Source organism: Mercenaria mercenaria, chromosome 6, assembly GCF_021730395.1.
Source record: "Mercenaria mercenaria strain notata chromosome 6, MADL_Memer_1, whole genome shotgun sequence".
NCBI classification, from domain to species: domain Eukaryota; kingdom Metazoa; phylum Mollusca; class Bivalvia; order Venerida; family Veneridae; genus Mercenaria; species Mercenaria mercenaria.
This window is the reverse complement of record NC_069366.1, coordinates 5690710-5718560: the sequence shown is the minus strand read 5'-3', so window position 1 is coordinate 5718560 and position 27851 is coordinate 5690710. Positions and strand designations below refer to the sequence as shown.

Sequence of the window (27851 nt, the reverse complement as noted above, 5' to 3'; positions counted from 1 at the left end):
TTTAAATTTTTATCCGAAATTTACGTGTCCGAAACTCATAAATTTATCAGGTGCATGATCGGACGCTGTGGAAGTTTTCATGCATGTTTCAATTCTCTTGCTTTAATAATGCCCAATTCTTGCATCAACTTGTTCAGATTTATACATTTAATTGATTTATTTATTAATCTTTTCGAAAACAATACCAAACTTGTAGATCTTTTTACAATATTTTTTACGGCAGTTCAGTCGTCGGCGGAATCGGTTCCCGGGCAATTCATTAATCGATTTATAGAAATTGGTCGTATTTGAAGTAAATTTTTATGTAATTTTTAATAAAATCAAGAAATAACATACGATTGATGCATAAGATCATGTTGAAGGAGGTTTAAGTCTGCACTTGATAAAATTATTGGCTTTTTACACACTGATAGAATTTTGTTTTTTAAATGGCAGCAGCTTTCAATATTGATAACTACAGTGTGAATATTAACGCTATGATTGTTTGAGTTTGACAGGTGAGTAAGGGTTTAAAACCATGGATTTATCGAAAATTTTACCTTTATTGTTTTACCCTTGAAAGTTTAGGAAAAAGTGGCGATTTACAGCAATGATGTAGGATACCCTCGATTCTTTGAAAAAAAATGTCTTGGCCCTGATTTTTGCTTATTTGCCGCTTTTGCCAATTTGACCCAATTACGCCAGATTTGTAAAAGGGTTTTGGGGCGCATTGGCACTGACGCGTAACCATGCCATCAAAAGCAGGGCTCGCAAATTATCATTTCGTAAATATGAAAAGAATTGGTTGGAAAGGAAATTTGTTAGTATTGCCCTGCGTGAGTGCTTTTTTGAAAACAAATACAATAAAAATTTAAAATGGAGCCGGAAAATGGGATCAAAAAGATCTAAAACAAAATTAAATTTGTTTTTTGAACTTTAAAACCCCCAACTGGGGTTTATAATACCACATTAGCCCGTGAGTAGAAATGTCACAGTCAAAAGTTCAGTTTTAAATTTCAAACGGACTTTAAAAATAGATCTGTTGAAAAAAAATATTTTCTGATGGATTGCAGGCGGTAAAAATTGTAAAGGAGGAGTAAAAATTCTAGGATTGTCCTGCAGGAGATTGCTTTCAAAAATTTGTCGAGCCTGAAAAGAAAAATGGTCACATTTAGTGTAAAATTGGATTGAAGACCCTAAACAGTCTGCAGTTGATTGTCCTAAGGTTTATCCCCAAAATGTTGTCAGAGACTATTCCAATGAGTGAAAATTTAGACCTGTTTGTTGAGTGACTATTTTTTTGGTGGAAAGTGACTATGTCTGGTGTGAAAAAATTGAAAATTAAACTTTGATTTATTTCAGGTTTTTTAGAAACAAATCAGTTGGCAAAAAATCTGATTGACATAATGGGATGAGGTTTAAGGTGGGGTTTGGGGGGACAGCTGTTTTACGCGAGAGTTACCTGAAAGCTCACAATATTCTGTTAGAGGGTATTCTATACTGCTCCTTTTCCATTTAAATATTCTGAAAAAAAAAAATTTAAAAATGTAATTTGATTAAAAAAAAGGGGATTTTTGAGGAAAAGTTCAAAGGATATAAATTTAAAACTAGACCTCTTAGCCATCTGGGGTCCTTTCGGCAAGTTCTAGGGGCCCCGCCTAAAGTTAGGGGCCCCGTTTTTTATGGGGGAAAAAAAAATTTCTAAAATGGTTTTGCTCTAATACTTAAAAATCGGGCTTGTAATTTGCTTCCCGCCAAAATATATCAATTTCTTAAAAAAAAGAAAAAAAGAACCCCAATCAAAAATGAAAAAGAAGTTGTAACAACCGTGATGACTGTTCTAAACGGGCACAGCCTCCAAAAGCACACTTTAACTTTACCCCCTTTAAAATTTTACAAAGGCTGATCTATCATTCAATTTGGGTGTACCTTCGTTTTGAAGGGGGGCTCCCTGAATTTACGACTGAATACGAACAGTGCAGACTGATCAGTCTGCATGGATGTGCAGGGGTGATCTTTGGCTGAGGGCACAGAGGCCGAGTCACTTGCCGCCACCAGGCAAAGGTTTTTAAAAAGTTTGAATATTTTTTCAGACAGAGGATTTGGGTTGTTTTGGGCCCCTTTTGATAGAGGCTCATGCTTTGGACATCGAATTTTTATTTTGTTACGTTTTCGATTTCAAGACTCGAACATGTCACGAAATTTTCTACTTCTACCCCTTTATGGCTAACATCAACAAATTGATAATACTGCCATTAATTATTACTTGTACAAAAAATATTGCAGTCTGTGTTCTAAGCAGCCACAGTCTGTTAACAGCCCCTTTTTTATTAAGAGTCCTCACTGGCCTTTAGGGCTTTTCTTATCCGATAAAATTTCTTTTTTCACTGGGGGACCCCTCCGTTCTAAAAGGGCTTTAAAACCCCTTTAATAAACCCTTTTTTTTTAGTGCTGTATTTTATGGGTGCAGCATTTTGCGGGTAAAGATCCCGTATGGTAGGTGTAAAATATACGTATTTTAATTTGGTCGATTTAAGTACGTGTGCATTTAATAAGCTCTCGGAAAAACCCCGAAATTGACATTAGGAAATCCAAAGCCTTCGTGGCTGGGTGACTATCTTGGAAAAATTTACTTTACCGTTCAATTGGGCGCACTGGCGATTTAATTTTATCCTGGTTCAGATTTTTAAGGTTTAAATTTTTAAAATTTGGGAATTTTTTTTATTACCCCCGGGAAAATCTGAGGGATTAGTTTTGGTTTTCCGTCCGTCCCTCCGGGCCAATTAGGAAATGGTTGGGAAAATTTTTTAATCTTTTATAAGTTCACCCTTGGTTCTTGCGCCCCTCAAGTTTCGTCAGATTGCCCCAAATACCAGGTTATGGCCCCTTTTGAAATTTCTAGTGTTAACATATAGGGTATATAAAAATGGCAATTTTTTTCTCCTAATTGTATTTTCACCCAGAACTATAAATTAAAAAAATTTAGAACCTAAATTTTGGTTTTGAACACAATTTTTTTTTTGGGTTTATTTGTAATTTTATTATTTCCTTTAATTGTTAAAAAAAACCACTATTTGTACATAACAAACTTACCATTTGGCAGAATTTCATTAAATCTCTTTCATTCTTTTCTGTGAACATTTATTATAAACATGTGAAGTTACGCACCCACACCTCGTCACCCTCTTACCTTGATCACACCCCCCCCCCCCCCCCCCCCCCCCCCCCCCCCAAAAAAAAAAAAAATCATTATTTTACATTTTTTTCAGACAAACTTCATAAACATGTTCACCACTATGAGGTTATGGTGACCATCAAGTTTCAGACAGATTGCCCAAGTAACACCAGAGTTATAACCCTTAGAAGTTTCTAGTGTTAACTGTAATATAGGGTACTATAGATCTATAGATATGGCAATTTCTGCATCATAACTTTTGATATATTTGACCTTGAACTATGAAACTTTAACAGAATTTAGAGCACTATAATGTGGTTGTGCGCGCACAATTTTGTACGGATTTCTTTCAGAGTTATTGCCCTTTAATTGTCTAAAAATCCACATATTTGTACATAACAAACTTACCATTTGGCAGAATTTCATTAAATCTCTTTCATTCTTTTCTGTGAACATTTATTATAAACATGTGAAGTTACGCACCCACACCTCGTCACCTACTTGCCTTCGTCACACTCCCTCCTCACCCCACCCCCACCCAAAAAAAAAAAATTTTTTTTTTCATTTATTTTATATTTTTTTCAAACCTTCCATGATTATTTATCAACATGCAAGTTATACCATTTCCCAACCTCACTCCTCCATACAGTCATGCCCACCACTGATCATGCATCCTCTGCACCCCCCCCCCCCCCCCCCCCCCCAAAAAAAAATCCACATATTTGTACATAACAAACTTACCATTCGGCAGAATTTCATTAAATTTCTTTCATTCTTTTCTGTGAACGTTTATTAGAAACATGTGAAGTTGCGCACCTACACCTGGTCACCCACTTGCTTTGGTCGCACCCCCTCCCCCTCCCAACCCCCTTCCCCCCAAAAAAAACAATTAATAATTTTATTTTTTTTCAAACCTTCCATGATTATTTATCAACATGCAAGTTCCCCCACCTCACTCCTCCATACAGTCATGCCCACCGCTAATCATGCATCCTCTGTCCCCCCCTCCCCCAACTTAACCCTTTTACCGTTTTTTTTTTTTCATTTTTACTTTTCCATCAATATTTATAATCAACATGTGAAATTTTGTTTCCTCTCCCATTCCCCCGCACCCCCCACCCCCTAAAAAAATAAATATATACATATATAATTATATTTCCATTCCTTTTTTTTTTTTAAATGTTCAAACCTTCAACATGTTAAGTTGTGACTGCACAAACCTTGTCCTCAGCCATGTTCAAGATATCTTACCTGTGTTCTCTTAAGGACATCTGTTCTTTTAAGTTCAAATGTACATGTTAATCAACAACACCTGGTGCCAAACCACTCAAAGACAATATTTCATACCAGTTAAACTTCAAGCTCACATTTCAATTAACTGCATTTAATTTTAAAAGCTAAGCTTATTACAAAAAGCATATCCCATTCAAAATAAATTCTTAAGTCAGGATCAAAGTATCATACATTTATTGTGTACTCTTTAATGAAACATTTGTTTTCTGTTAAATTGATTTTGACTAATGAAATTATTTGCTTCTTATTAACATCTTTAACTTTTTGACGGATATACTTTTTTGCCATTCCTCACCACAAACCCTTTCGGCGGGGGATATTAATTCATCGAATTTGCTTGTTGTAATCTGATATAATGGTCAGTTGAAGGCCTGAATATATGTAGATAACTACTGTTGTTATCAAACTTTTTTTGATGAAGAGATTTCAAATACTTCCTGTTTTGAGCATAGTAATGATATTGACCAATGACAAGGTTACACTATGAGACCTGGTTGGTTCCATGAGGGATTAGTAAAGGTCACTTTCGTCAAACTGCTTGCCTATCACCAATCTGCGCTCAAAATCTCATGTTGGGTATAGAGTTCTTTCTTGTGAAGGAAACAACCAGCTGGCTTACAGAAGATCAGTGGTTCTAACAGGGTTCCAGCACATGCCTGAAACTGTTTGGAGGGACCTTTGGGGCCTTCCTCTACCATCAAAAGCTGGAAAAAAAGTCACCTTATAAATCTGAAATGTGTTGATTTGGTGTAACTTAACAAATACAAAGGCTTAAGCAAAAAAAAAAGAGAAAAGTTTCCAAACTCAGTTTACTAGCTAAGACCCAGCTGTTTGCCAAAAGACCGTAATACAAGGACTTGTATGAAAATTGAATTGAAATTGCACAAAAATTTTTATTTCTTTTCAGGAGAGAAAGCTGAAGAAACAGCGTGATATGATGTATGGTTCAGCTGACTTAAAAATAGGAGGTGTCTACATGCCAGGTGACATTGTGCCGAAAGATGATGATAAAGTACTCAGCAAACATCTGTGTCTTGATACTGGAAATATACTTGAGCAGGATGGTTCTCACACTGATTCATATGTAGCTGCAACAGAGGAGGTAGAAAATGTGGCAAGCCCGGAACCAGTCGAGATGAAAGAAGAAACTGGCGTGATTGAGGATGAACCTGTAGAGGAGAATGAAGGTGGTTTTGTTTATGCATGTAACATATGTGGAGTGCAGTATGCAGTGAAGGAAGACTGTGAGAAGCACCTTAAAGTTCATACAGGTACTTTACAGCTTTCATCTGCTTGGTGTCAGCCAATTTACCATGGTTGTTTTTTTGGTCATTTTTGTACCCTCCGACAACAAAGTTGTAAGGGGGGGTATACTGGTTTCAGGTTGTCTGTCTGTCTGTCCGTCTGTCCGTAGACGCAATCTTGTGCGCACCATCTCTCCTTATCCCCTTGACAGAATTTAATGAAACTTCACACAAGTGATCAGTACCAACAGTAGTTGTGCATAGGGCATGTTAGGTTCTTTTAGAAAAAAAATTTGCAGAGTTATGGGACTTTGTTTTTAGCTCACCTGAGCAATGCTCAGGTGAGTTTTTCTGATCGCTCAATGTCCGGCGTCCGTCGTCCGTCGTCTGTCGTCTGTCGTCTGTCGTCCGTCGTCTGTCAACATTTAGCTTGTGTATGCGATAGAGGCTGTATTTTTCAATTAATCTTCATGAATATTGGTCAGAATGATAACCTTGATGAAATCTAGGCCGAGTTCGAAAATGGGTCATCTCGGGTCAAAAACTAGGTCACTAGGTCAAATCAAAGAAAAACCTTGTGTATGCGATAGAGGCTGTATTTTTCATTTAATCTTCATGAATATTGGTCAGAATGATAACCTTGATGAAATCTAAGCTGAGTTCGAAAATGGGTCATCTCGGGTCAAAAACTAGGTCACTAGGTCAAATCAAAGAAAAACCTTGTGTATGCGATAGAGGTGGTATTTTTCAATTAATCTTCATGAATATTGGTCAGAATGATAACCTTAATGAAATCTAGGCCGAGTTCGAAAATGGGTCATCTCGGGTCAAAAACTAGGTCACTAGGTCAAATCAAAGAAAAACCTTGTGTATGCGATAGAGGCTGTATTTTTCAATTTTTCTTCATGAATATTAGTCAGAATGATAACCTTGATGAAATCTAGGCCGAGTTCGAAATGGGTCATCTTGGATCAAAAACTAGGTCACTAGGTCAAATCAAAGAAAAACCTTGTGTATGCGATAGAGGCTGTATTTTTCAATTGATCTTCATGAATTTTGGTCAGAATGATTGCCTTGATGAAATCTAGGCCGAGTTCGAAAATGGGTCATCTCGGGGCAAAAACTAGTCACTAGGTCAAATCAAAGAAAAACCTTGTGTATGCGATAGAGGTGTATTTTTCAATTGATCTTCATGAATTTTGGTCAGAATGATTATTTTGATGAAAATCTAGGCCGAGTTCGAAAATGGGTCATCTGGGTTCAAAAACTAGGTCACTAGGTCATATCACGTAAAAACCTTGTGTATGCGATAGAGGCTGTATTTTTCAATTGATCTTCATGAATTTTGGTCAGAATGATTGCCTTGATGAAATTAACCCCAAGTTCGAAAATGGGTCATCTGGGGTCAAAAACTAGGTCACTAGGTCAAATCAAAGTAAAACCTTGTGTATGCAATAGAGGCTGTATTTTTCAACTGATCTTCATGAAATTTAGCCAGAATGATTACCTTGATAAAATCTAGGCTGATTTCGAAAATGGGTCATCTGGGATCAAAAACTAGGTCACTAGGTCAAATCGAAGAAAAACATTGTGTATGCAATAGAGGATGTATTTTTCAATTGATCTTCATGAAATTTGGTCAGAGTGATTGCCTTGATGAAAACTAGGTCGGTTTTGAATATGGGTTATCTGAGGTCAAAAACTAGGTCACTAGGTCAAATTAAAAAAAATCTTGTGTATGCGATAGAGACTGTTTTTTTCAGTTGATATTTATGAAATTTGGTCAGGTTGATTGCCTAAATGAAATCTAGGTCGAATTTGAATATGGGTCATCTGAGGTCAAAAACTAGGTCACATTGTCAAATCAAAGAAAAAACTTCTGTATGTGATAGAGGCTGTATTTTTCAGTTGATCTCATGAATTTTGGTCAGAAATGATTGCCTTGATAAAATCTAGGTCGAGTTTGAACATGGGTCATCTAGGGTCAAAAACTAGGTCATATATAAGAAAATGCTTGTTTTATCGCAAGAGACCAATTTTTTGGTCCAATCTTAATGAAAATTGGTCAGAATATTTGTTTCCATGAAATCACTAGGTCAAACATGTTTTACACTGTTATGGAGTGTTTCTTAGGTGAGCGACCTAGGGCCATCTTGGCCCTCTTGTTTTTGTTACTATACTATATACATAGACACAATCTTGTGCACACCATCTCTCCTCATCCCCTTGACACAATTTAATGAAACTTCACACAAGTGATCAGTACCAACAGTAGTTGTGCATGGGGCATGTTAGGTTCTTTTAGAAAAAAATTTGCAGAGTTATGGGACTTTGTTTTTTTTTTGTTACTATACTGTATATATAGACACAATCTTGTGCGCACCATCTCTCCTCATCCCCTTGACACAATTTAATGAAACTTCACACAAGTGATCAGTAACAACAGTAGTTGTGCATGGGGCATGTTAGGTTCTTTCAGAAAAAAATTTTGCAGAGTTATGGGACTTTGTTTTTTTGTTACTATACTATATACATTAGACACAATCTTGTGTGCACCATCTCTCCTCATCCCCTTGACACAATTTAATGAAACTTCACACAAGTGATCAGTAACAACAGTATTTGTGCAGGGGCATGTTATGTTCTTTCAGCAACAAAAATTGCAGAGTTATGGGACTTTGTTTCTTGTTAACATACTATGTACATACAGTCTGCATATGCAATCTTGTGTGTGCCTAATCTACCAAACCCTTGCACACAATTTAATGAAACTTCACACAAGTGATCAGTACCAACAGTAGTTGTGCATGGTGCATGTTACATTCTTTTAGATAAATATTTTGCATTGTTATGGGACTTTGTTTTTTGTTACTATACTGTATACATACGGTCTATATACATACAGTCCACATAATTATGCAATCTTGTGTGCGTCAAATTGCAGTGTATTGTGTCAGTGCATGCGGGGGGTACATTCATCACCTTTAGTGATAGCTCTAGTTTCCCTTGTTAAGTTCATTGAAACTTGACACAAATTATTTGTTTCACATTTGTTGTATGTTTGCAGCAAGTTTGTGTTTTTAAGTGCAGACAGTTACTTTAAATAATATCAGTAAATCTCGAAAGCAGTATGTGGTTTTAACTATTGATCTGACTAAAAGTAAGACATAACTTTTGAACATGTATATATATATATATCTGGAAAACTTGGGATATTAATGTTCCATAAGAGTAGAGAACTTGCGCCATTTTTATGCCCCCACTTTTTGGGGGTGGGGGGGGGGGCATATAGATTTGCTCTTGTCCGTCCGTCCGAGCTCACATTTGCATACTTAGGTGGCTATAGGAACAATAGGTAACTGTACTTTTTCTTTGATGTCATTCATTCCATAAGGCTTTAATGTGGCTATTTTTTTCTTATGTGGCTAAAAGAACAATAGAGAGAACAAAAGAGTAGCCTAATAAGTATCCATATGTAGGAACGTTCGTCCTTCCAAGAATGTTGTGTCGTGCCTAGCTCCAAAAGTATTTGACGTAGAGTCACAAAACTTTACAGGAATGTTGGTCAGCATGTGTAGTTGTGCACATGGGGTCTCGCGTCCGGATTCATTCAGTCATGTAGAAGTGATGGCCCCTGACTTTGTAAAAATTGGTCATTTTAGTGTTGTGTCGCGCCTAGCTCCAAAAGTATATGACATAGAGTCACAAAACTTTACAGGAATGTTGGTCAGCATGTGTAGTTGTGCACCTGGGGTTTCACGTCCGGATTCATCCAGTCATGTAGGAGTTATGGCCCCTAACTTAGTAAAAAATTGGTCATTTTAATGTTGTGTCGCGCATAGCTCCAAAAGTATTTGACCTAGAGTCACCAAAGTTTACAGGAATGTTGGTCAGCATGTGCAGTTGTGCACCTGGGGTTTCGCGTCCGGATTCATTCAGTCTTGTAGGACTTATAGCCCCTGACTTAGTTAAAAATTGGTCATTTTAATGTTGTGTCGTGCGTAGCTCCAAAAGTATTTGACCTAGAGTCACCAAAGTTTACAGGAATGTTGGTCAGCATGTGCAGTTGTGCACCTGGGGTTTCGTGTCCGGATTCATTCAGTCGTGTAGGAGTTATGGCCCCTGACCTGGGAAAAAATTGTCATTTTAATGTCATGTAGTGGGGGCATCTGTGTCCCATGGACACATTTCTAGTTGTAAAATATTTTTTTCTCCAGCAACCAGTTACTGTAGATCAAACACGTTTTTCTTACTGAACAGGAGAAACAGATCAAGCTGGCACATCAAAAGAAGACAGCCCTATTCCAAGCCCTTCAGCACCGCCACTTGAGAAAAGGATTTCCCCTCCTAAGAATAGATGGAGTTCTTATATCTATGCATGTAATGTTTGCGGCAAGCAGGTGAGTTTTGATGATTCATGTTGAATGTAAACCTTTAAAAGAAAAAAATAAGTTTTTGTTTTAATGCCTTATTTAAAGTACGTACCAAACACATATACACATAAAGTGATCAAGTATATAGCAAATGTTGATAAAAAGATTAGAGACCAAGAAGTCTGGACTCTTCCTTTCCAGAACATTTGCAAATCCATAATATTTGTATTGAACTTACTATGTAGGACTTAACTGGTTTCATTTGTAAGTAACACATACCAGTTGAAGCAGAAAATTAACATGAAAAGATGTGAACTGAATGGATAAAATTATCTTTTATGTCTGAGTCTGGCAGAGGCTATTGTATTAGCAAACAGTTAAGAAGACTAGCTCAATTAGTGAGTGCCTGTGGTTGATTCACCACACAGGACTAATCTTTCCTGAAGTAAAATTTACTGAAGACTTTTATTTCCATTGGACTATGTTATACTCCTCGTGATTGGAAGTTTACTATTTCTTGCAGAAAACAGTAGAAATACTATTCACTGAATGCTTGTTAAAACACAGTTTAACATGATATGAATAAATTATTGTATTGTTTTTGTTTTCAGTACACTAACAAGAGTAACTGTAAGCGTCACATGATGGTACATACAGATGACCGTAAATTGTACAAGTGTGAATACTGCGGGAAATGTTTCTCTCAGAAATACGAGGTCAGAATGCATGCCAGAATACACACAGGTGCGTCAGCTTTTTAGCAAATAAGTTTTACTGTAGGAATTGTAAATGAACTTCCAATATTTCCAATTTCAATGTGAAATGTTATGGAAAAAATAAATACTATATACTGGAGTTACTTTCTCAATATTTAAATAGATAAAATCAGCTGGCCGATACCAAAATTTCATTGACATGTAGCTGTTCTGTCTCATTTATAATTTAACTCTGATATAAGTAAGAAAAGATTAATCTTAGTAATGTATTGGATGTATGGTGTTTCAGGTGAGAAGCCATTTACCTGTGCTGTATGTGGTAAGACTTTTACGGAGCGTGGTAACTGGCGGCGGCACACTCAAATCCACGTACGTCCCCAGGAAGCATCACCGTACAGGTGTGGTATATGTTGTAAAGGGTTCTTCCATGCTGAAAAACTACAGGTATATTAACAACATTGATTAAGCTTGTTATTTATTTTCTATTCTTTAGAGGTAAAGCTAAGCTTTATTTAATGCAGTATATGATCAACAGATAACATGAGTGAGTTGGGTTTTACGGTGAATCGACACAAAATGGTCATATATCGCCGAGCAGATAGCATGAGCAATGAAACTTAAGCTCTCTTGTGACAAATAAAGTATCCAGGAACAGGTACAGACCTGGGCTTATTTTACCTTACGGTACAACCCTTTGAATACTGTATGCCGTGAAAGAGACTGGTACCATTTTTCATGTCTTTAGTATGACTTGACCTGCTGACCAGGAATCAAACACCCAACCTAGCACACTTGAAGAAGACACTACCATCCCATGTTAAGTTCATTTCAAATATATTTTCATTAAAATGCTATTATCTTTAATACATTATAAATTGAAATTGTTATTTGAACCTTTCAACTTTAAAAAAAATGACATAGCCAGATAGCTTGGTAGGGCAAGCGTAGTACCTTTTCATAAGTTTCAAGTCTATGAACTACTAAATGTGAACAGTTTGACAAAGTGATTTTCTTATACCATGTATTTGTAAAACATGCTGAAAAGTCATTGATGGTTAACTTGAAGGGACAACACAAGATAAAATTTGTTTACCACAGCTTTTTAAAAGTTAATTCAACCAATTACAGATTATACAAGAACAAAAATTGGTCATTCATGGTCACATGGGCATTGCAAGGTAATCACATACTGGTACAATGCAAAGAGTTGTGTTCTTCTGTAACATTCATTTATTGTGTTATTTAAAGGTTCATCTCCAAATACATTCCGGTCAGCGTCCATTTGTATGCACTGTATGTGGACGTAAAGTGAAGAAGATAGGTGATATGTACCGACATCTGCGTACACACACTGGCGAAAAACCTTACAAATGTCAGGTATTGTCTTAAGGTAGTTCTGCACGTTTGAAAAACCGGAAGTGATGGCGTAACATCATATATCCGGAAAATGTAGCATAAAGCCTGGATTCAGCATACGGAAATGAAAATCAATTTATGAATTAATCGAAACCTGTCAGTAAATTTGTTATAATGGCACTGTTTCTATATTTCTAAAGTCAAAATATGATATTAAAATATATGGCACGTTATAAAAATTAAAAAAATGTCTTAAAATTAACGTGAAATGCCCGGTTCCCTTTAATCATGGTCAAATATCTCAAAAATAAGCACACGGACCTATACATTTTATTTCAGCAAATTATAGTCCATGTGTTTATTTACAACTGTGAGAAGTTTCATCAAAATCTACATTGTAGAAAAAATCCTATTCGTGAAAATGTTATGAAAGTTATGATTTTCCCATAGACTCCCATTATGAAATATTGGGTGAGGTCCAATTTTTCAAACCAGCCTAGCAAAAAATCAAGCACACGACCCTATCTTTTTTATTTGCTGAATTTTCTAGGTATAGCCTGAAGTTTTGAAAAAATGGAGTTTAATCAAATTCTACATTGTAGAAAAATATTTCGATCCAAACGTGCAGAACTACCTTAAAAACATTTTATTGAATTAATATTCAAAAGAATTAAGGTCTAAGATACTGTGCTCACTATATGGTGTAATGGAGAGGATAAACATTCTAGGGAGTTAATCAAATGGGTTAAGGTCTATGATATTTTGTGATCAATGTACGATGTTGTGGTTTTGAAAATCAAAAATGTTGGCTGTAAGTAGTCTGTATAACTGAACTGCAAAGAGGGAAATTTTATCGACTATGCAACAGCCCCATCTACAAGAATCTTTATTTACGTCGGATATAGTATAACAAAAAACATTAGCTCATGAGCTATTTCTCCTTGTTAGACATTTGTGATGTATAAGTAAGAAATGGTGTAGGTCATGTTTTAACATTCAGGTAATTTTGTCATTTTAGCTATCTTCATATAACATATCAAGTATTTAATTTCATCACTTCCTGTAAAGCTCTAGGTTTAAGTGATTATTACAGGTTTGTGGAAAGGGATTTGCCCAGAATGGAAACTTGAAGGATCACATGAAAGTGCACACTGGAGAAAAACCACATACCTGTGACTTGTGTGGACAGGGGTTTGCCAGGAAAATACTGCTGAAAGATCACATCAAAAGTCAACACAGAGGTAATTTATTGCTACTCCCAAGCTAACCAACATTCCTGTAGTTTGAGTTATTGCCATATTTGTTTAACAGGCTTAACAGTAACTTGCTTTACTGGCAAGTAAAAGTTAAGATTTTGGTTTTTCTTTTTTTAGCTTATCTGACTTTTTGGGGAAAAAATGATATGTTATTGTCATCACTTGATCGGCGTCAGCGTTGCTTGGTTAATTAAGTTTTATGTTTAGGTCAACTTTTCTCCTAAATTATCAAAGGTATTGCTTTAAAACTTGCAACACTTGTTCACCATCAATAGCTGACTCTGTACAGCAAGAAACATAACTCCATCCTGCTTTTTGCAAGAATTATGGCCCCTTTTGGACTTAGAAAATATCAGATTCTTGGTTAAGTTTTATGTTTAGGTCAACTTTTCTCCTAAACTATCAAAGCTATTGCTTTAAAACTTGCAACACTTGTTCAACCATCAAAAGCTGACTCTGTACATCAAGAAACATATCTCCATCCTGCTTTTTGCAAGAATTATGGTCCCTTTTTGACTTAAAAAATCAGGCTTCTTGGTTACTGTGAAATCATTAATGTTCGTGGGGGACTAATTTTTGTGGTTGAGTCAATCCACAAAATTTAATCCCAACGAACAAGTAAAATTCCATTCATTTTATGTTCAGAAGTTGAAATCCACGAATTAACATCCGCACGAAATTGCGGCTTAGACCAAAACCACGAAATTTGATGCCCACGAAATTAAATGATTTTACAGTAAGTTTTATGTTTAGGTCAGCTTTTCTCCTAAACTATCAAAGCTATTGCTTTAAGACTTGCAACACATGTTCACCATCAAAAACTGACTCTGTGCAGCAACAAACATAACTCCATCCTACTTTTGCAAGAATTATGGCCCTTTTGGACTTAGAAAATATCAGATTTCTTGGTTAAGTTTTGCGTTTATGTCAAGTTTTCTCCTTAATGGTCAAAGTTATTGCTTTATAACTTGGAGCAGTTATTCGCCATTAAAAGCTGATTCTGCACAGCAAGTACCGTAACTCTGCATTGCTTTTTTGCAAGAATTATGGCCCCTTTTGGACTTAGAAAATCATGGGTATGACAGTATTTCTATTATACAGAGACAAAAACTCAGATGAGCGTCTGCACCCGCAAGGCGGTGCCCTTGTAATGAAGATATTATAAACCTGTCAAAGAGGTTAAATTCCTGATTTGATTATTAAGGTTCCAAATTTGTTTTCCAGTCTTTTTATGTTTTCTGTTATCACAGTGCTTGTATTGACAGTTACCTAATCATCTTGACTGGTCCGCTGGTTTTGGGGTTTTAAAACATATATTTTGTAAAAGTGGCCTTCTGTACAAACGTAACAACATGAATTATTGCAAACTATCAGTTTAAAACCATAAACAGTGTTTCAGAGGAATCAGAGATTCTTTTGAAATGATATACAGAATCAACATTCTGCATGAATTCTGTTAAATATTTTCACTTCTGTGTTTCTGTTAAATATTTTCACTTCTGTGTGTTATTTTGTAATGTCGGATATACATTTTGTATCACAGTGCTGAAATGAATTTACTCAATTGTTTAACAGTGAACAAGTAGTCAAGTACCATAAACATATGAAAATATTATGAAAAATGTTGGTTTTAAGTTGTTGATACCTGGAAAGGGATAAGTGAATGAAATAAAGAGTTATTCCACACTGTATATGGAACATTAAGTTTGGAAGTATGTGATAATGCAAACTTTAGTATTGACAGTTAATTGATACACTAAAATCTCTATTGATAGGTATTTTAGCCTGCTGTCAGCAAGTGGTTTTGCCTTTGCGGCCAGTGCAGACCAAGATCAGCCTGCACGAATCATGGTCTGTGCTGTTCGCTATTCAGTCAGTAAATTTTCAGTGAAACCCCCTTTGAATAAGAAGTGGTACTGCTGAAATTGAATGATGGACCAATCAAATTTAGAAATTTAGCAGGCTAAAGGTTAAGCACTAAATCTCATATGAGGAAAGTTTTAGGTAAAAATAAGTATGTTTGGTAAAAAGTATTTGTTTACAGGTTTGATGATGAAGATGAAGATGAAGACAACTTTGTTTTAATGTTAATTCTGTCTGCTAGGTCTTTGTGAATCATTTATGGCAGTGAGAGAAATCATCCTAAATTCCAGAAATTATAGATTAATTTATAATAAAAGATATTTGCTATTTAGATAATTCAGAAGTTTGTAAATTGACATTATAAACACACGCAGTCTCCTTGGTTAGCCATTGACTAAGATTTCAAAATGCCATTTCAAAAAGCCATATTGTTTTTGATAGTGGTTTGTTTTAAAAGATCTATCAGCATGATGAATTGTTGGACAATGGCATTATAAAGTCAATTTAATAGTCAGGCATTCATTCTCCTTAAACTGTCATCCTTAAAAATCTTGAATATTGTTTAAACCACTTGAAACATTGAGAATATATTGGTTTGAATTTTATGTTTTTGCTTGCCTGTGATGAAATTATACACAGAGGGGCACCTGGGGTCTACTCCACCATCAAAGTTGGAAGGTTGTCATAAGGCCTATGATTGTATGGATGCAATGTTAAAACTCAACAAAAAGATTGTATTTTACACAGGAACAACATTACAAGATCTGACTGAGGCAGCACTAGAGGAGATAGAACGCCAGGAGGCTGCAATGGAAGGGTTAGACGGTACAGAAACTATCAGTAGTGGCAGTGTGATACATGAAATCTCATCTGGTATGTCTTTGCTGCAGTTGGGGGATTACTTAAACAATTTTAGTATTATGTAGAGCACATTTAAAACAGATGTAGAGCACATTTGGTACAGATTTTTTAGCACAATTGAAACAAAATATAGAGCACATTTAGATCAGATGTTACACATTTGAGAACAGATGTAGAGCTATGTAGCACACATGGAGAACAGAATATAAAGCACATTTAATACAAATAAACTCTTATAAACAAGATTTGATTTCAATCTAGGTGCCAGCTTGCACCTGAAATAATGCCCTACGTGCCACTTAATTGTTTCCTCAGCAGTGAAAGCTAAAAACTGAAAGTTGCATGTGACCTGACTGTGCAAGTGACCTAAAACCAAACCTAATAAACTTGTTAGGTGAGTTTTTCTGATCGCTCGTCCGGCGTCTGTCGTCCGTCGTCTGTCAACATTTAGCTTGTGTATGCGATAGAGGCTGTATTTTTCAATTAATCTTCATGAATATTGGTCAGAATGATAACCTTGATGAAATCTAGGCCGAGTTCGAAAATGGGTCATCTCGGGTCAAAAACTAGGTCACTAGGTCAAATCAAAGAAAAACCTTGTGTATGCGATAGAGGCTGTATTTTTCATTTAATCTTCATGAATATTGGTCAGAATGATAACTTTGATGAAATCTAGGCTGAGTTCGAAAATGGGTCATCTCGGGTCAAAAACTAGGTCACTAGGTCAAATCAAAGAAAAACCTTGTGTATGCGATAGAGGTGGTATTTTTCAATTAATCTTCATGAATATTGGTCAGAATGATAACCTTGATGAAATCTAAGCCGAGTTCGAAAATGGGACATCTCGGGTCAAAAACTAGGTCACTAGGTCAAATCAAAGAAAAACCTTGTGTATGCAATAGAGGCTGTATTTTTCAATTGATCTTCATGGATTTTTGGTCAGAATGATTGCCTTGATGAAATCTAGGCCGAGTTGGAAAATGGGTCATCTCGGGTCAAAAACTAGGTCACTAGGTCAAATCAAAGAAAAACCTTGTGTATGCGATAGAGGCGGTATTTTTCAATTGATCTTCGTGAATTTTGGTCAGAGTGATAACCTTGATGAAATCTAGGCCGAGTTTGAAAATGGGTCATCTGGGGTCAAAAACTAGGTCACTAGGTCATATCACGTAAAAACCTTGTGTATGCGATAGAGGCTGTATTTTTCAATTGATCTTCATGAATTTTGGTCAGAATGATTCCCTTGATGAAATTTAGACCAAGTTCGAAAATGGGTCATCTGGGTTCAAAAACTAGGTCACTAGGTCAAATCAAAGAAAAACCTTGTGTATGCAATAGAGGCTGTATTTTTCAACTGATCTTCATGAAATTTAGCCAGAATGATTACCTTGATAAAATCTAGGCTGATTTCGAAAATGGGTCATCTGGGGTCAAAAACTAGGTCACTAGGTCAAATCGAAGAAAAACATTGTGTATGCAATAGAGGATGTATTTTTCAATTGATCTTCATGAAATTTGGTCAGAGTGATTGCCTTGATGAAAACTAGGTCGGTTTTGAATATGGGTTATCTGAGGTCAAAAACTAGGTCACTAGGTCAAATTAAAGAAAAATCTTGTGTATGCGATAGAGACTGTTTTTTTTTTCAGTTGATATTTATGAAATTTGGTCAGGTTGATTGCCTTAATGAAATCAAGGTCGAATTTGAATATGGGTCATCTGAGGTCAAAAACTAGGTCACTTGGTCAAATCAAAGAAAAAACTTCTGTATGTGATAGAGGCTGTATTTTTCAGTTGATCTTCATGAATTTTGATCAGAATGATTGCCTTGATAAAATCTAGGTCGAGTTTGAACATGGGTCATCTAGGGTCAAAAACTAGGTCATATCTAAGAAAATGCTTGTTTTATCGCAAGAGACCAATTTTTTAATGAATATTGGTCAGAATATTTGTTTCCATGAAATCACTAGGTCAAACATGTTTTATACTGTTATGGTGTGTTTCTTAGGTGAGCGACCTAGGGCCATCTTGGCCCTCTTGTTTAATTTACCGATAGTTTTACCCAGTGTGAAGTATATTTTTGAACAATCCTAATAAAGTGTTAACTTATTCTAAATAACCCTTCAGGGAAGAGTCCTAAGATTTTTATCTTTTCGTACAGGGAATGTTCCAAAGATCATATCAGCCTCTGCCCTTGGTAAGACAATACCAGCTTCGGCACTTGGTAAAACAATTGTGATAGGTGGACCTGAAGTCACAACATCAGATGAAGCAGAACTGTTACATGAGGAACAGGAGCTGGAACTACATGATGTACATGTAAGCTCTAGTCTATTTGATAGCCTTCCATAACTAAATTTATACAATTCTTTCCGTGTTGTAGATGAAACATTAAAATTCAGAATTTACATTTTGGTTATGTTTTATATATACTTAAGGTAAAGCACATGGTTATGAATCAAGGTCCTGTGAGCTACATTTTAGAAGGTGGATGTTTTACATAATGGTTTGACCTAAAACAGAATGCCTGCAATGATTTGTTCTCCTCTTCTCATTCATGTAGGGAAGTTGTCACTTGCTTGCTTCTGACACTAACTGAAACACAGTGTTAAATCAGGCAAACAAACATTATATTTTCTGTTCAGCCTGTTTTCATAAAGTTCGTTATTATACGCCCGCCTCTGAAAGAGCAGGGCGTATTATGTGAACACCGCATGCCCGCTCTCTAAGTAGAGCAGTTTTCATCAGATCTTCACCAAACTTGCTGACAATGTTTGTGGGCATGATATCTCGGCCAAGTTCGATAACCACCCAAATCGCCCCAGGCACTCTTGGATTATGGCCTTTGAATTACTAAAAAAAAATGTGAATTTACTCAATTTAGCCTTGTCCGCTCTCTAAGTCAAACGGAACAGTTTTCATCCGATCTTAACCAAACTTGCTAACAATGTTTGTGGGCATAATATTTTGGCCAAATTCGGTAACCACCCAAATCGCTCTAGGCACACCTGGATTATGGCCCTTGAATTAGGCCAAGTTTGATGACGGGCATATTTTGTGATAGTCAGGCTTCCTTGTAGAATGTGTTTTTATCTGTCAGATGTTGTTCAGATTATTCTGATTTGTAAAAAGAACGTGGCTATGGGAGGGTATGGTTTATTTTCCCTGTATTGTATATAGTGGAAGCTTCAAAAAAATTCTTGTCAGAATCTGTTGTCACAAATCTAAATGATTGTACACAAAAGTTCCTTGGGTGTCTCTTTACGGAAAGTGTTCAAAATTATTCAAAAAGTTCTTAAATAAAAATCATACTTATAAATAGAAGAACTTCAGACAACATTTTCTCCTTACCTGTTGGTCTTATTATGAAATAAGTTCACAGAAATGTTTTTTGTGTCCCTGTCTCTTGAATGTCCAGTTTAATTTAATTTGTGAGAAATGTGGCAGCTAGGGAGCTTTGTTAATACCCCTATATGTAAACAGGAGAAAATTGAAAAATCGTTTTGTCAGAAACTGCTAGCTCAGTTAAAGAAATAAATTCATAGGAATTGTTTACAGGTGACCTTCTACTAAGATTGTTCAAATTATTCTGATTGGTCAAAACATGACCACCAGTTTTCTAATCCACTGGTCTTATGTTGAAATAATTTCCTTTTGGTAAACCTCTACCGAAATGGTTAAACTCCATCTTTATTAAACAAACGTGTGGTTGCTAGGAACTAGTATAGTTTTCTTAAAATAGCTGTATAACAAACTTTTCATGTGAATCTGCAGGCAAATTTTTAAAGTTACATGTATTTAGCAGAAATATTCCTTTTTTGAACTGTGAAACTCCAGTGAGTCGTATAGGGTCTTCATGGCCCTCTTGTTCCACTATGGACAGAAAAAAACTGACATTTTCCAGAATATTACTATGTTAGGACTGTGGTGAATGTAGTTAAAGTATCACTTGGACAACATTTACACACATCTTCAAAGCCATATATCTACTGTGGTGTATCTATATTTATTTCAGACAACTTTAACAGAGAAGGAGTTGGAAGCTGCCCATGTTCTGACTGTGGTACAGGATGGGGATAACATGTTGTACACTTTAAACCCAAACACGAATCAAGTACAACAGATAGTTGTCAGTTCGGACCAGAAAGAACAGGTTGTTGTGACAACCAGTGCTCAGTCTGACCTCGAGGTCCAAAATTCATAGAACACTGTTCAGAAAGTGATATACAGTGTAACATGTATAGAGCAAATGCTGCTTTGAAGACCAACATTTAATCACCATATAGATGTTAATACTAAGGGGAGGATAATTCTCTTAGGAATGTGCCAAGAAAGGAAGGAAGTGTCTGCCTTTATAAGGTAGTAATTATTCTTCAGCATGGAGAACCTTGCATTAGAAAACATATGAATTTACTGTAAAATTGTATTAATGTTTTGATGCAGATGTGTGGTTGAAATAACGAGTTAAAGAGGTGACCTGGAATTTACTAAGGAAGATGTGCATTAGTGGTTAGCCTGCACCAGAAACTGCTAGTGCTTGAGAACAAGAACTTTACACAAATATAAATATGCATGCCCAGGGCCCACGCTGTCGTTCGCCACTCGAGCCATTTGGCGAATCTGCGATGAAAGTGGCGAAGAAAAATCGCGAGTGGCGAAAATGAAAAAATGTTCGTAATTTGGACCGCCATTTTGTTTTAGACCTTCTAAATCGTAACCTCTGAGAAATTATGTTAAAAAACAGTTGACTGGTTCCGATAATATTACCTTATAAAATTAACTTATTTCGGGATAGTACTACCCAGTCTGCGTTTACTTTTACATACAACAATGTGTAATAAACATCTTGACACGCGAGAAGATGCAATTTGCAATCAATTAGCAACCGATTATCGGGTTAAAATAATCTTTTTGTTTTGTTGTCATTACGGCAGATTAAATGATTGATGCCTTTAATTTCCATGGATCAAATAATTAATAAATAAATCGGCAAAATAATGAATGGTTTGATGAATTTTTTAACGTTGTCGCCACCGTCAGACAGTATCTTAGTCACAGGCACGGGTCCAGTGTATTTTTTGTTTAATATAAACATCCTTTTTTTTTCACACAAATATACTTTTTATATGTTAGTCAAATGAAAAAAAAATGATGACAAAAAATCCGGTCACAATATCATACACAACACTGTGACCGGATTTTTGTCATCATTTTTTTTTCCATTTGACTAACATATAGAAAGCATATAAAATTTGTGTGAAAAAAGGTTGTTTTTTTATATTAATAAAAAAAAATAAAAATACACTGGATCCGTGTCTGTGATCTTAGTAAGTAATTAGTAAAGGTGTTTGCCAAGTTTTTTGAATGTCTTTAAAAGTTAGGAATGGATTTGAAATGTAATCCTGTATCAGGGTAGATTTCTCGGAAGCACAGAGCACCAAAAACACAGCCCCCGGGCCATGCATTTACATAGTAGGCCCACAACAAAAAGAAGCTGTAATGGAAAAATATTTCAGACAGGTTGCTTCAAACATCCAACAACATTTTAAAATACAAAACTTGCTTTAGAGGTATACCCACTTTCATTCAAAAGTCCCCCTATATAGCTAGAATATCACCATTTGCTTATGGGAAGTAACAAAAATTTTCAACGCGCCGCAGGAAGGGAAACCTCTCCAGCACCCTCCCTACCGTTCCCGACAAAAAAGGTGGCTCCAACTTTTTTCAGCCCAGTGTGGGCCCTGATGCCTTGGAATAACATTTACTTGTATTTTTTTTTTTCACATAGTACACATGTACGTAAAAATTGCACTTATTTATTGGAGTTGACAGCTTGGTTGAAAGGTATATTCTGCCTGAGTAACAAGTATTTCAGGCTGAAGTTTTTATGTTCACCATCAATGTGGGAGGTTACAGCTTCAATATAAAAGTACAGTCTTTTAACCAAATCTTTCCAGAAGTGTTGACAGTTGATTTTTCAGTGGACTTTTGTTATTCACTTGTGAAATTGAAATGAAAAACAAAAGTAACATAGTGGGAAGAAAAATAGAAGTACATTTGATTTAAATAATCTCAATTATATATACCTGAGTGCTGTTAAAATGGCGTTTATTCAGTTCGGAGGATTAAGAATTATGTAGGAAGCCGACTTGAAAATATTTCTGCGCCACTAACTCTGAATATTGTTCACTTGGGCAGTTAACTAAAACAAGTGTTTAATGGCTGTTAGAATTCTACTAATTGGCAGTTAAATGAATGTTTTTGATATTTCGTAGATTAGTTTCTTTTTTGTATATATTCTGTTTTCCTTTTGTTATTTAGGTGGGAATATTTACAGAACTGTATATGAAGTTGTTTAAATTGGTTTCTGTAACGTTAAGCATGATATATCTGTTAAACATTGCATCTAATAAATTAAGGTATCATATTCTGGTGCTTAGTTTTATGTTAACAGAATTGAATGGACTTTCACTTCATGGAAGCGTCCCAGATCGAAAGTATACATTCAGTTTGGCTTATTGGAGGTTTTTCGAAAGGTGGCATTCAGCCATATAAAACTGATACCTGTTATCTTGAATTTTTATACCCTTAGAAATGGGATGCATTATATGATCACCTGCGAGGATGGGCAGCATCCACGAAAGTTGTCAGCTTTGTAACTTGAGCAGTTCTTACCCAGTGCTCGCCAAACCTAGGCACAATGTTTATGGGCATAGTATCTCGGCCAAGTCTGATAACCTGCAAGATCCTCCCTTTCTATGGAACGGTTGCAAAATCATGAAAATTGATTGTGTCAGCTCTCCAAATCCAGTGTTCACCAAACTTTGTAACAATGTTTATGGGCAAAATATATAGGCCGAATTTGGTAATACAGTGCATATGCAATCTTGTTTGCGCCTAATCTTCAGATCCTTTGCACACAATTTAATGAAACTTCACACAAGTGATCAGTGCCAACTCCAGTTGTGCTTGGTGCATGTTACGTTCTTTTAGATAAATATTTGCAGAGCTATGGCACTTTTTTTTTTTGTTACTATAAAATATACATACAGTCCACATAATTATGCAATGTATTGTGTCTGCGTGCGGGGGTACATTCATCACTTTAAGAGAAAGCTCTAGTTTAGATAGTCCCTTTGGCTTTGGAGTTACGGCCCTTCAGTTACTAACTAGATTTGTGTCCCCACTCCCCACTCCACTTCCTGTTACACCTGGTTTCATGACTAGGTTTAAAATGCTAAGCAAGTTGTCAGTTCGACTTCAGACTTGCATATATTATAAGGATATTTATGGAACTTTGGTGCAGAGCTATCATCTTTGGTGATAAAACGTTTGAGTATGCATTTATTCTGATTTTGAACTACATAGTGCCAGCTATAACTATCTGCAAATAAAACTAAGTTTGTTTGAAACAAGTTTGCCAGTGCTTTGCAAAGATAGACTGAGTACCCAACACTTTAGATGCATATTAGAACCATTTTATACTAGCATTTATCCAGTCTTCAGATATATATCACAGCAATTACAACCTAGCAATTGTCCAGTCTTGCGGGTACATAACGTAACGATAACTCGCTCGCAATTAAACAGTCTTGCAGTACATATTGAAACAATTACACACTAGAAAGTAGAAGTTGACCAGTCTTGAGGTACATATTGGAACGATAACACACTAGTAATTGTGCTGTTTTGAGGTACATATCGCAAACATTACAAACAAGCAATTGTCGAGTGTTGAGGTATATTTCGCAACAATTATACACATGCAACTGACCAGTCTTGACGTGCATATCGCAACAATTTCACACTAGCAATTGCCAAGTCTTGAGGTACTAGTACTTATCGCAACCATTACACATTAGCATTTGTCCGGTTTGGAGGTATACTGCAACCATTACACATTAGCATTTGTCCGGTTTGGAGGTATACTGCAACCATTACACACTAGCATTTGTCCGGTTTAGAGGTATACTGCAACCATTACACACTAGCATTTGTCCGGTTTAGAGGTATACTGCAACCATTACACACTAGCATTTGTCCGGTTTACAGGTATACTGCAACCATTACACACTAGCATTTGTCCGGTTTACAGGTATACTGCAACCATTACACACTAGCATTTGTCTGGTTTAGAGGTATACTGCAACACTAGCATTTGTCTGGTTTAGAGGTTTACTGCAACCATTACACACTAGCATTTGTCCAGTCTTGAGATACATATTGCAACCATTTCACCTAACAATTGTCCAGTCTTGAGGAGCATATCGCAACCATTAACCCTAACAATTGTCCACTTCTGACGAATAATATCGCAACCAGTACACACTAACAATTATCCAGTCTTGAGGTGCATATCTCAACCGTTACACCCTAACAATTGTCCAGTCTTGAGGAGCATATCGCAACCATTACACCCTAACAATTGTCCAGTCATAAGGTACAATATCGCAACCATTACACCCTAACAATTGTCCAGTCTTGAGGAGCATATCGCAACCATCACGCCCTTACAATTGTCCAGTCTTGAGATACATATCGTAAGCATTTCACACTAGCAACTGTCCAGTCTTGAGGTGCATATCGCAATCATTACACCATAACAATGGTCTAGTCTTTAAATCTTTATCTGCTACTGCTGCTGTCAATTTAACATCTTTTGCTATTGCTATTGGTACTCTTTCTACTGCCGATTTTACATTTCTGCTACTGCTACTCCTGCCGATTTGACATTTCCAGTTTCATATTTTTGCTACTGTCGCCGCCTGTAACACGTTTTTAACGCTACTGCTACTACTTAGTCTTCCACTGTTATTGCTGCTACTGCGAATTTCACATATTTCCTACTGCTGCAACTGTTCCTGCTAATTCCACATTTTTGCTACTGCTACTGCCAATTTCACATTTTGCTACTGGTATTGCTGTTACTGCTACTGCGAATTTCATATTTTGGCTACAGGTACTGCCGATTTCACATTTTTGGTACTGCTGCTACAGCTACTTCCAGTTTCACGAATTTTCGACTGCTATTGCATCAGCTAGTTTCACGATTTTTCTACTGTTGCTGCTTTTTTTCTACTGCTACTGCCAATTTCACATTTTTGTTACTGCTGCTACAGCTACATCCATTTTCACGTATTTTCGATTACTACTGATACAGAGCTAGTTTCACGATTTTTCTACTGTTACTGCTTCATCATCTACTGCTACTGCTACTGTTACTGCCTATTTCACATTTTTCTTACTGCTGCTACAGCTACTTCCAGTGTCACGAATGTTCCCATGCTACTGCTCTTTCTACTGCTGCTGCCACTGTTACTGGTTATTTCACATTTTGTTACTGCTACTGCTGAAGCTGCTCTATTTATGTTCCATAAAGCGTTTAACAATCGTGAAACATCTGGTATTTCCATATCCTCCGTAGTCTATTGCGTTGGTATCGAAAGTGAGGGAACCCAGCGAACCTGAAGCCTCTGTCCTACATAGTGTTCCTATTTTTTTTCTATGCACCTTTAAAGGTGGTCAATCACATTTAAACAACATTTAATGACATTTTTTCCTTTTTGTATATTCTGGTAGAGAATTATTTAAGGAACAAAAAGACCGATTACATAGAGTTAGATTCCTATTTGAAATGTATATTTTATTATTTTTATAAAATTTTGTAATAACTCCCCTTTAATATGAAAGTATATAAAAAGCTGGGTATTTCTTTTTTATTCGATACAATGTCTAGTTTTACATTTGCATTTGATAGACATATCAACTATTGAACAATCTGAACCAAAATGCAAGTTTAAAAGCTGTGTGTAGCTTCTGAATTCATGTATTTCCAATCTATCTTGGTTGCGCATCCAAGATAGGCAAAGGGAGGTAATAATAATTTTTCAAACTTGCGTTTCTAATGAATTCCATCTAAATACAAAATTTTTAATGCAAATATTTAACAAATATATTACAATATGTCTAATATTTAAACATTTCCTTTGGCAAAGTATGTTTATCAAATTTATACTTATGATAAAATAACTTTATCTTGGTTGGGCAACCAGGATAGGAAAATGAAATTTTAAAAATACCTCCAGTGAAAATCTAATTTGTATTAAGTGTTAAGTGAACATAAATGAGTGTAAATGATCAGATGCTAAAGTTTCGAACAAATCCGTTACATGGCCAAAATCTGATTATCCACCTTTAAAAAGGCCGGCCGGCCTCTTCATAATGAAAATATACATGTACATGTTGCGCACTATTATGGTTGTTACGGTAAGATAACCACACTTATGAGTCATTCAAGAAAATTTAAATAATAATAATTTCTTTGTATTTTGAGTGTAACTTTTCCCCTCCTATTGTTATGTAATAAAAACTGTTCAAATTGAGGAAATGCACAGAAAAAATCCCTCATTTTTCAGCAAAAGCGAGAGCATCGAAGACTCATTCCCAACTAACATTTAAGAAAATGGACATACTATTATTATTTTTTAAAGTCTGAATGATGATACTGATTTGACCACAAGAAACATATTTCTGTTTTATATTTTCTTTCTATAAATAAACATCAGAATGATTAAAAGTTATTTTATTCAGTTAGCAATCTCGAGCACTTTTCGCAATTAAATGTTCAATACTTGACACAAAGAGTAATGCACGTCAATTTCATTTGTTTATTAATCAAATTGTCTATCCTGAGTTTTGTCAATATTTGTTTTAAATGTAAATAACTAGCTTAAAATGGTGCATTTGATTTTCATAAAGACGTTTATTCTTTGCCATGCACTGTCACTTTAACTCTTAGCAAAACTTTTCAAGATGTTTTTATGTCAGTGAGTTTTATATCCGTCTTCTTCGACATGAAGGCGTCATTTGCGCTGACTAGAATTAATGAAATATTCTGGCTTCTTCACTATGCAGGCCCGGTTCCACGACCGGGCCGAGGGGGCATGTGCCCCCCCCCCCCCCCCCCCACAACACACACACACCCCTCAGTTGGCTGAGAAGTGACCTATACTCATCAAAGTTGCACCCAACTATTTTGGCAAAGGAATAATACTTTCTCAAATTTTAGACTCAAACAAAAACGCACCGGAGGTCTCCATTTATACCTATATTTCAAAATTTTTCAGGAGGAGGGGAGTACCCCTCCCAGTACCTCAAAATTTAGACCAAAATACACCAGAGGCCACCATTTCATACCTGTATTTCACAATTTTCCACAGGGAGAGACCATGACCCCATCCCTAAAATGACTGGAATACCCACTCCCATACCTCAAAATTTAGATAAAAAAATGCACAAGAGCCCAGCATTTCATACCTGTATTTCAAAATTTTCCAGGGGGAGAGCCCCCCTGATCCCCTAAAATGAGGAGTACCCCTCCAGTACCGCAAAATTTAGACCAAAAAATGCACCAGTGGCCACCATTTCATACCTGTACAATCAAAAAGTTTCAGGGGGTGGGCGGGATGGAGGGAGACCCCACTCCCCCTCCCCCAAAACATAGACAGAGGCCCCCTCCCGTACCTACCCCCTCTCGGCGCTATGCACCTCGCCGGCGACGATTTTGTTCTAAACTGGTGCCCCTCATCAAATACTTCTAGATCCAGGCCTGTTTGTGCGACCCAAAAGGGATTCGGACGTGCGACCTAGATTCTGGGACACACACACACATCATGTCTGCCGAAGTCTTATGCTGTAACAGATAGTGACTTTACTTACTCCGTGTTATTTAAAATGG

At 36.3% G+C, this 27851-nt stretch overlaps 1 protein-coding gene across 1 annotated transcript; it reads left to right on the top strand.

Moving 5' to 3' along the window:
• Window positions 1-5337: 5337 nt before the first annotated feature.
• Window positions 5338-21214, top strand: LOC123549779 (zinc finger protein 568-like). Its single transcript, XM_053545005.1, has 9 exons — window positions 5338-5718; window positions 9952-10091; window positions 10676-10808; window positions 11070-11224; window positions 12029-12157; window positions 13230-13377; window positions 16003-16128; window positions 18276-18433; window positions 20130-21214. The coding sequence occupies exons 1-9, from the start codon at window positions 5382-5384 to the stop codon at window positions 20316-20318; spliced, it is 1515 nt and encodes a 504-aa protein (XP_053400980.1). The 5' UTR covers window positions 5338-5381; the 3' UTR covers window positions 20319-21214.
• The last annotated feature ends 6637 nt before the right edge of the window (window positions 21215-27851 follow it).

Bases quoted from the DNA above. Each gene is read 5' to 3' on its own strand.
- LOC123549779 (XM_053545005.1), top strand. From the start codon at position 5,382: ATGATGTATGGTTCAGCTGACTTAAAAATAGGAGGTGTCTACATGCCA. The intron at 10,092-10,675 runs GTGAGTTTTGAT...TTTTGTTTTCAG, and splicing joins GTAATGTTTGCGGCAAGCAG to TACACTAACAAGAGTAACTG. The intron at 12,158-13,229 runs GTATTGTCTTAA...TGATTATTACAG, and splicing joins AAAAACCTTACAAATGTCAG to GTTTGTGGAAAGGGATTTGC.